Genomic DNA, 10,490 nt, shown 5'->3' on the forward strand with positions numbered 1-10,490 from the left:
AGAAAGGAAGACAGGAAGGAAATAAAGAAGAAAGAAAACAAGTGAAGTGTGTGTGTGTGTGTGTGTGTGTGTGTGTGTGTGTGTGTGTGTGTCTGTCTGTTTGTGTGTTTGTGAGTGAGTGTGTGTGTGTGTGTGTGTGTGTGTGTGTGTGTGTGTATGTCTGTCTGTTTGTGTGTTTGTGAGTGTGTATGTGTGTGTGTGTGTGTGTGTGTGTGTGTGAATGTGTGCATGCGAGAGAGAGAGAGAGAGAGAGAGAGAGAGAGAGAGAGAGAGAGAGAGAGAGAGAGAGAGAGACGTAAGATGTAAGACATTTTTCAACGGGGTGTGGGGAGGGGGGGTCAGTAATACATGCCGTGTGTTTGTATTTATGGACAATCACCCGGTTTTATCTCTTTCTCTCTAACATATACTCACACGAACGCACGCACGCTCTCACTCTCTCTCACTCTCTCTCTCTCTCTCTTAAACCTAAAGACATATCCAGCGCATGAATTAACAATATGGGTAGGTGCAACGACAAACAAGTTTACAGTGCTAACATACATTATCGGCTTTCAATCATGCTCTATCGTTCCACGGCACAAACTCTCTCTCTCTCTCTCTCTCTCTCTCTCTCTCTCTCTCTCTCTCTCTCTCCCTCTCTCCCTCTCTCTCTTTCTAACATACAAACATTTCCAGCGCAAAAATCAACAATTTGAATAGGTACAACAACAACACAAGTGTACTACACCAGCATACATTATTTGCAATCAAACCTGCTCTAACATTCCACGGCACAAACTATGTATAACACATCGCCGTCTCGTTCACCTGTTCCACATTGGGTAACTAGTCCAAAAAACTGTTCCTTTTTTGAAAAACACGATATAAGAATCTGGCCACATGCACCACTGAATCCCCTTTATCTACAGACATAACACGTATAATACTGTTCGCATCTTCACTCTGGGTTTTTTTCTCTTAATATTTTGACATCAAGTCTATAATCACAATATCCTTTGCATACAAACAATACATGTTTCTCGTCTTCCACGTCCTCTCTGCATACAGGGCAAATCAAAAGGCCCGGTACAACGTCAGTTCGATAGCGGCATTTGTGAGTGTTTATGGGTGAAATACCAAATCGAAATTGTATGTATGCATCTCGAAAACAGCGGAGCTGAATATGGTCTATATACACTTCAGCGCGAATTTCTTGTTTAAAGAGCGAATAAAATTCAAATCGCTCCGAGTTCATGATGCTGTCGTGCCAGTCTTGCTGGAAGAAATCAAACAATCGTTGTCTGAATACTGCTATAAATCGATTCAAATCGCCTACACCTTGTTGCAGCCAGACATCTCCAAAGCCGTACATGCATAACATTTCTTTCAAATAATGAGACCATGTTTTCTTGCCATAACCCTGTAAATGTTTCATCATGTCATATGCTTTCCTTGGGAGTCTTTCGCTTGGCAAATGTAACACTCTCAGCCAATACTTAATACAGCGAACCGACGAAGTGAAATAAAGTGGGTAGCGGCCTTAGTCACCATATACCATCTTGTTTGGTGTTTGTCGTCCTACACACAAAAACTTCTTGCATGCAAACAAATGGGCTTTCTCAAGAGCTTCAAACCTTTGGAATCCCCACAGCTCAGATCCATACATTAAAGGTCAACCACATTGCTCGGTCAAAAAAATTCTGCTGAGAGAACATTACTAAATAGTACCAGATGCAAAATATTGGCAAGCAAAGTCCTTTGGTTTAATAGATATCGATCAATGAAAGTGGGTTTTCATACCTGCAATTAAGGGTAAGGGAAGTAAGAATCTAAAACGCAGCCATGGCTGATCTCCCCTCGCAGTGACGTCAGCAGCTGTATTGGCATGGCAGACCATGAAGAAAACAGTGAAACAAGCAGCGTTTCTTCACTGGAACTATCGTGCTACAGTAGTGATTTTGAGGTTTTGAATGAACACGATCTTCAACCATACCAGTTTGAACCTGAGCTGTCCGATGCTGAGGTTGAGGAAACACCCGACAGAGACGATTTTAGCGAGTCTCTCGATCGTTTGATGTCCACCAACTGGTAAGAAACTACCACTGATTCAGTGATTGTGAGACTCTTCCTCGTATATATTCCTATTATAGAATCGATTCTGGTAGAGCTTGTTTTGCAGTCAGTAATTTGTAAAGTTTGTGCGATGTCTTCTTTTACCCTTGATGCAATTCATGCATGCCAGAAAGTGATGCGCATTCCTGATTATAATTTTAGTCAAAACATCATCCTACTGAGTAGTCAGTATGCCCACTCAATCATTGCTAGTAGCAGTCCCCAAAACTAAAACTAGCCAAATCAGTACACGTATGAATATACCAATGTTCCAATGGAATAACAATTTATTATGGTTTTGTCTAGACATAATGGTCACTACCATTGGTTGTGAATTTGTCCATTTCAGTTGTTTTACTGCCTTAGTAGATCAATTTTTTGTGTGAGTTTGTAGACTGCAGAGAATTTGAACTAAACTTGTATCAAATTTTGTGTGTGCAGGTGTCAGTGCGCAAACTGTGCAGGCATGGGCTCAATCCGAGAATGCCGCTGTTGTCAAGAAATTCCAGAAATGGAATCACTGACAGTAAGCACAGGGGTGGGCTGCATCACTGACCACCCTGGCTTCAGATCAGTGTGCTTGGACCACTATGTCTTGGAGACATGCTATCACTGGTACAACCAGCAGTATGGGAGGGCTATACAGGATGCTAATGAGTAAGTTTTTTTTTTTTTAGAATTGTAATCATGATACTATAAATAGGTTTATGTCATAGATGTGCAAAAACAAATAACAATAAAATAAAATAAATGAAAATTAATTGTCAGATATTCATTTTTATTTCAAGACAATTCATTTATTCGCATGTGCTAATTCTGAGCAAAGCAATATGGGGAATGTTTTCAAGTATCCTGATTGTACACTTTGTGTACTGTGGACTGGGTGGCCGAGTGGTAACGCACTTGCGCTCGGAAGCGAGAGGTTGCGAGTTCGACCCTGGGTCAGGGCGTTAGCAATTTTCTCCCCCCTTTCCTAACCTAGGTGGTGGGTGCTAGTCTTTCGGATGAGACGAAACGCCGAGGTCCCTTCGTGTACACTACATTGGGGTGTGCACGTTAAAGATCCCACCATTGACAAAAGGGTCTTGTGTGTGGCGCACGTTATATGTCTTTCGGATGAGATGAAAAACCGAGGTCCCTTTGTGTACACTACATTGGGGTGTGCACGTTAAAGATCCCACGATTGACAAAAGGGTCTTTCCTGGCAAAATTGTATCGGCATAGATAAAAATGTCCACCAAAATACCCGTGTGACTTGGAATAATAGGCCGTGAAAAGTAGGATATGCGCCGAAATGGCTGCGATCTGCTGGCCGATGTGAATGCGTGATGTATTGTGTACAAAAAATTCCATCTCACACGGCATAAATAAATCCCTGCGCCTTGAATATGTGCGCGATATAAATTGCATAAAATTTTTTTTTTAAATCCCTGTGCTTAGAACTGTACCCACGGAATACGCACGATATAAACCTCATATTGATTGATTGATTGATACTGTCATTAATACTGTATGCTTGTTTTTCTTTCCAGGCGGTATCGGTATGTAGCTTACCGCATGCTTGTGCGGTGGGTCTGGAAATGGCTGGGGAGAGACATCAGGGTCACCTTACCAGCTTGTGCGGTTGCAAGAATTAGAGATGGGCAGTACGTGGGTTACAGGGCCGGACTACCGGGGGGGTTATGGGGGTTGCGCAACCCCCCCCCCCCCTAGCCTAAACATGTACCTCACTTATTTAAAACATTTTTTATTATTGTTTATTTTATGCCGTTTCATGCAAGGAGCGACCATTTTGCTATCTCAGAATATGACCTACCCATCAGCTTCAGGGGGCTTCGCCCCTTGACCCCCACTGGCAACCCCCCCCTCCTCTTAGCCTAGTCCGGCCCTGGGTTATAGGGACCCAGAGTAATATTACATTATATGACAGCATCAGCCCATTTTTGCATCCTTATGTGTTCCAATTTTATTGATAATACATTGTCATTGTGATTAAATATTATTATTACACTGACGAGAAAATAAATATTATTATTACATTGACGAGAAAACTATTTTGATGTGTGTTTGTAGTTGGTTCAGCTTGTGCCACACATTGATTTGAAAAAGTGTGTTTATTTATTTATATTTAAGATACAGAAGTGCAACAGTAAAATCATGTAGTTTGTAACATGCATAGTGTAGTTGGTATATTTTTGTGTGCAAGGAGCATGGGGGTGGGTGGGGAGTGTTCACAGCTTTTTATGATTTTCAAATGTGTATACGAATTTAACTAATAAAAACAAGTTAATACTGCCATTGTCACATCCACCTTTGTTTTTGTGTCACCATGAGATAGCGAAAGCGGTCAGATATATTTCACATGTGGATTGTGTGGTGGTGTCTCACCTCACTCATACCTCAAAGTCATTGAAACAAGTAGTTATAAGTTATCACTTGCAGAGTCAGGTCTGCTCTTTTTTAAACTGTTTTGTCAACATAACAACAAATTCTACGGTACACAACTTACTTTTCCAATAAACTCAACAACTTACTCTTTTCTCCAAGTTAAATTTACTTTCCATCCTGTCTCAAGTAAACAATAACCAACACATAAACATTCACAGGCACATTCACCCATCCTCTCAGATAACGAAAAGCACAATCATTAGTCCACAAAGCTATGTGTAGCTAACAGTTAATTTACCACTGAAAGTCAGTTCTTGTAAAGACTTGCTCAAAGTACACACACATTAAGCATTCAAGTATTGATCATAGTATGTCACAAATTTGACATTATTCGAGCACACACACACTTGGCCAAATAATGCACACCTGAATGTATTTATTTAAAACGAAAATACTAATTTACCAACAAAATAAATAAATTAAAAAAATATAATAATAATGCGACAAATAGAACACAAACACAGCTCGGTAGCGGGACGGGTCAAGCTGACACTGACCGTACCAGTGAGCACTGCCAGCCGTGTTGTTTACAAACCCAAACACAGGGCGATAGCTGGACGGGTCAAGCTGACACTGACCGCTATTTATGTGAAAACACGCACCGCGCTTCATCTGTGTGTTTCGCGTGTGACATCCCCGATGGATGGTTGGGACTGAACCAGGCTTTAGAGTCCTTATTGTTTTAATTCCGAAACTTCTCATCAATGCCTCACGTGGAGGGTAGCAGTCACCTTCGAAATGTTCATGGCAAATCGCAGACGACGAAGTCGGTGTCCCACACTTTGGGCCAAAGTTTACTCTTTTCTCTTGCACGGACTGGTTTTTTTTTCGGGAAGCGGTGCAAGGTGTAGCCATCGGCTTGTTTATTTGTGCATCGCCCGACCGCACAATATAGGCCATTGGAAGTTTTTCTTCGTTTTGGTTCAGAACTAACACTATCCGAGATATGCGCCGCCATTGTTGACTACATACGCTGACGTCACGAGGCAAATGATCACGTGGGCGCGGTTTTCACAGGTGCAAAAGGTTATCCGAAGTAGATTTTATTCAATATAAAAAACAAGAAGCATTTTTCGGAAAAAAGATTTTCGGCATGCGACTTCACTTAGTATGTAGATATTTTGTGCAAAGTTTCATTTTTCAATGTGGATGACCTTTAAGATCGGGAGGACCTGTGCGTCATATACTTTAAAAAATACGCTTCTAGGTATGTTGCCTAGCCTCCACAAACATCTTAGGATTTGGCCAGTCCTTATCTTTGCCTTTGAGGCCAGATCGCTGACCATTTGCGTCAATGACAATTTTGTGGTGAAATTTAGCCCCAAGTACTTGTAACTGTTCACAACCTCTATGTCCTCGTTTCCGTACTTCCAGGCTTCATTTGCTGCCAAAAATCCTCCTTTTCTAAAAACGATTACCTTTGTCTTATCCAGGTTGACTGTCATGGAAAACTTATCCGTAAACAGTTTTAACACATCAATCTGTTTCTGTAACCCGGCTGCGCTATAGGATATCAAGAGTACATCGTCGGCAAACAGCAATATGAGAATCTGCATCACGTCAGGTGTTAACTGTATTCCATGTTTACTGTTTTGAAACATTTCAAGTGCCAGTTCATTAATCAGGAACGAAAACAATGTTGGTGAAAGCACAGAACCTTGAGGGACTCCACATGGACAACAGAAAAACTCCGATGGGCCATCGTCGGTGCGAACACAAGACTTCACTCCTTTGTACATACTTTGCAGGATGTTCAACATCTTTCCGCCAACCCCGTGCTTGCGTAATACATTCCATAACATAGCCCTATTTTTCCATACACTCACTTGACATCGTTAAACACCCGATACAATCATCAAGTGCATGATCTGTATCACTGTCAATCAAATTACTGGCACCTTTAAGTTTATTTTGCACTTCATGACCCTTCCAACGCTAAAAAAATACACACTCTTTTTCTTTGTCCCAGACTGTTTTTTTAACAAATGTTGTTTTTTTATCTGGACACACTGATGAAACGTTTAAACTGTTACTGACACAATACAGAACCAGAGAGAGAGAGAGAGAGAGAGGGAAAAAGAGAGAGAGAGAGGGTGAGAGAGAGAGAGAGAGAAAAGAGAGAGAGAGAAAGAAAGAAAGAGAGAGAGAGAGAAAAGAGAGAGAGAAAAAGAAAGACAGAGAGCGAGAGAGTGAGAGAGAGAGAGAGAAAGAGAGAGAGAGATAGAGATAAAAGACAGAGAGAAAGAAAGAAAGAGCGAGAGAGAGAGAGAGAAAAGAGAGAGAGAGAGAAAGAAAGAAAGAGTGAGAGAGCGAGGGAGAGAGAGAGAGAGAGAGAGAGAGAGAGAGAGAGAGAGAGAGAGAGAGAGAAAGAAGAGAATGGTAAAATAAAACAAGTCGCGTAAGGCGAAATTACTACATTTAGTCAAGCTGTGGAACTCACAGAATGAAACTGAACGCACTGCATTTTTTCACAATGACCGTAGTCCGCCGCTTGTGCATAACGGAGTGAAACTGACGAGCCTGTTCAGCGCGGTAGTGGTTTCGCTGTGCTGCATAGCACGCTTTTCTGTACCTCTCTTCGTTTTAACTTTTTGAGCGTGTTTTTAATCCAAACATATCATACCTATATGTTTTTGGAATCAGGAACCGACAAGGAATAAAATGAAATTGTTTTTAAATCGATTTCGGAAATTTAATTTTGATCATAATTTTTATAATTTTATTTTTTAGAGATTGTTTTTAATCCAAATATAACATATTTATATGTTTTTGGAATCAGGAAATGATGTAGAATAAGATGAACGTAAATTTGGATCGTTTTATATAAAAAAAAAATTATTACAATTTTCAGATTTTTAATGACCAAAGTCATTAATTAATTTTTAAGCCACCAATCTGAAATGCAATACCGACGTCCGGCCTTCGTCGAAGATTGCTTTACCAAAATTTCAATCAATTTGATTGAAAAATGAGGGTGTGACAGTGCCGCCTCAACTTTTACAAAAAGCCGGATATGACGTCATCAAAAGCATTTATCGAAAAAAGAAAAAAATATCCGGGGATATCATTCCCAGGAACTTTCATGTCAAATTTCATAAAGATCGGTCTAGTAGTTTGGTCTGAATCGCTCTACACACACACACGCACAGACAGACAGACAGACAGACAGACACACACACACACACACACACACACACACACACACACACACACACACACATACACCACGACCCTTGTCTCGATTCCCCCTCTATGTTTTAATAAAACATTTAGTCAAAACTTGACTAAATGTAACAAGAGGATGACACCAAGAAAAGGAATGCAAAAACAAACAAAAAAGAACAATACGAAGAAGAAAGAAAAAAAAAGAAAAGAAAAGAATTAACCTCAGGCACTCCTTCTTTGGCTTATTGTGTCGCCAAATGAACAGGCAACGGTAGTAAGAACAGGAAGAAAGCCCGACGCTCGATTTCAACGATCTATCAAACCTCCGCAGGAAAAACTGTTTGACCCACTTTACCACGCATCCACCCGAACCATGGGATGAATAACGGACAGACTATAATAGCTGACAGTAAAAAAAGAAAAAGTAAAGAAAGAAGTTTTACAAAGGAGAACAAGTCGCGTAAGGCGAAAATACAACATTTAGTCAAGCTGTCGAACTCACAGAATGAAACTGAACGCAATGCAATTTTTCAGCAAGACCGTATACTCGTAGTATCGTCAGTCCACCGCTCGTGGCAAAGGCAGTGAAATTGACACGAAGAGCGGGGTAGTAGTTGTGCTGAGAAAGATAGCTCGCTTTTCTGTACCTCTCTTCGTTTTAACTTTCTGAGCGTGTTTTTAATCCAAACATATCATATCTATATGTTTTTGGAATCAGGAACCGACAAGGAATAAGATGAAAGTGTTTTTAAGTCATTAATTAATTCTTAAGCCACTAAGCTGAAATGCAATACGGAAGTCCGGCCTTCGTCGAAGATTGCTTGGCCAAAATTTCAATCAATTTGATTGAAAAATGAGGGTGTGACAGTGCCGCCTCAACTTTTACAAAAAGCCGGATATGACGTCATCAAAAGTATTTATCGAAAAAAAGAAAAAGACATCCAGGGATATCATTCCCAGGAACTCTCATGTAAAATTTCATAAAGATCGGTCCAGTAGTTTGGTCTGAATCGCTCTACACACACACACGCACAGACACACACACACACACACACACACACACACACACACACACACACACACACACACACACACATACACCACGACCCTCGTCTCGATTCCCCCTCTATGTGAAAACATTTAGTCAAAACTTGACTAAATGTAAAAAGAGACAGAGAGAAAGAGACCGAGACATAGACAGAGAGACGGAGATAGAGACGGATAGTCAGAGAGACAGAAATAGAGAGACAGAGATAGAGAGACAAAGATACAGAGACAGAGAAAAAGACAGAGAAAGAGACAGAGATAGAAAAAGAGACAGAGAAAGAGACAAAAATAGAGATGGGGACAGAGAAAGAGACTGAGATAGAGATGGAGACAGAGAAAGATACTGAGATAGAGACAGAGAAAGACACTGAGTTAGAGATGGAGACAAAGAGACAGAGATAGAGATGGAGACAGAGAAAGAGACTGAGATAGAGACAGAGAAAGACTGAGACTGAGATAGAGATGGAGACAGAGAAAGAGACTGAGATAGAGATGGAGACAGAGAAAGAGACTGAGATAGAGATGGAGACAGAGAAAGAGACTGAGATAGAGATGGAGATAGAGAAAGAGACTGAGATAGAGATGGAGACTGAGATAGAGAAAGAGACTGAGATAGAGATGGAGACAGAGAAAGAGACTGAGATAGAGATGGAGATAGAGAAAGAGACTGAGATAGAGATGGAGACAGAGAGACAGTAACAGAGAAAAATAGAGATGCAAATGTCAGCCCCTTGGTTCTGGTACCAGCAAAGAAGACCACTGTCTTCCACATCGAAAGTGTGCACGTGACAGTGACGTGTTACTTCCTCTCCGCGCTTTTTTTTTTCTTTTGCCAATTCCGCTTCCGGTCCCAAAGGACACGGTTTCACTGGGCCCCGTACCATGGATTGTAAAGGTCTCACCCACGTTTGTTGAATCAAGAAGGTACGGACCCTCCAGATTGTGGTAAATCAGGCGAACGGATCTGCTGGATCGGGGTAAAAAAGATAAATTGCTCTAATTTTACACGGCACTAATTCCGTGGTCTGTGTCTCAACCAGTGACTGCAAAGCAATTTCGCTATAGACATTAGTCTCAGTGCGACAGGGAAGAAAAAAATGCTGATTCAAACACACACATTGACCGGACAAGAAATGCATAATGGATCAACTGCAAGGCAGACGAAACCAAAATGTTCCAACTGATGAAAAGAAACAAGAACCGACCTGAAAAAATCACAAGAAACAGTCAGACAGACAGACAGACAGACAGACAGACAGACAGGCGGACAGAGGCACAACCACGCAGATACACTGACGGACCCAGACACACAGACAGACAGACAAGCAGGCACATACACATACACACTGACACACACACACACACCCACACTGACACACACACACACACACACACACACACACACACACACACACACACACACACACACACACACACAAATAAGCAACAAGAAAACACCCAATAGTAAACCTGAAGCATAAACAACACTCACGCAGTGTCACAGAATCACACAAAAAGTGATGGACCTATAACTACCTACACTACCAAACCTCGGAAAACGCAGGCTAAATTCAATTATATCTTCTACCTGTCTTCATAAACACTGAAAAAGCCCCTGGCACTCAATCTGTCTACAGCACTACTACAGCTGGTAACTAAATGTACCTGGACTATTTTGACAGCGAGAGGGCGGGAAATGTATACACGTGCGGGGTGCTTGACATAAGAAAGGGATT

At 41.2% G+C, this 10,490-nt stretch overlaps 2 protein-coding genes across 2 annotated transcripts in view; one reads left to right on the forward strand and one right to left on the reverse strand.

The window, feature by feature from the left end:
- Nucleotides 1–10,490, reverse strand: part of LOC138966338 (QRFP-like peptide receptor) — a 111,499-nt gene that overhangs the window by 84,994 nt on the left and 16,015 nt on the right. The window lies entirely within an intron of this gene.
- Nucleotides 1,646–4,726, forward strand: LOC138965927 (uncharacterized). The gene is made up of 4 exons (XM_070338008.1): nucleotides 1,646–2,070; nucleotides 2,536–2,751; nucleotides 3,627–3,740; nucleotides 4,723–4,726. Exons 1-4 carry the CDS (start codon nucleotides 1,868–1,870, stop codon nucleotides 4,724–4,726), a joined length of 537 nt encoding a protein of 178 aa, XP_070194109.1. The 5' UTR covers nucleotides 1,646–1,867.

This window comes from Littorina saxatilis, linkage group LG5, assembly GCF_037325665.1.
Source record: "Littorina saxatilis isolate snail1 linkage group LG5, US_GU_Lsax_2.0, whole genome shotgun sequence".
In the NCBI taxonomy this organism is placed as follows: Eukaryota; Metazoa; Mollusca; class Gastropoda; order Littorinimorpha; family Littorinidae; genus Littorina; species Littorina saxatilis.

Bases quoted from the DNA above. Each gene is read 5' to 3' on its own strand.
- LOC138965927 (XM_070338008.1), top strand. From the start codon at position 1,868: ATGGCAGACCATGAAGAAAACAGTGAAACAAGCAGCGTTTCTTCACTG. The intron at 2,071-2,535 runs GTAAGAAACTAC...TTGTGTGTGCAG, and splicing joins CGTTTGATGTCCACCAACTG to GTGTCAGTGCGCAAACTGTG. The intron at 2,752-3,626 runs GTAAGTTTTTTT...TTTTCTTTCCAG, and splicing joins GCTATACAGGATGCTAATGA to GCGGTATCGGTATGTAGCTT.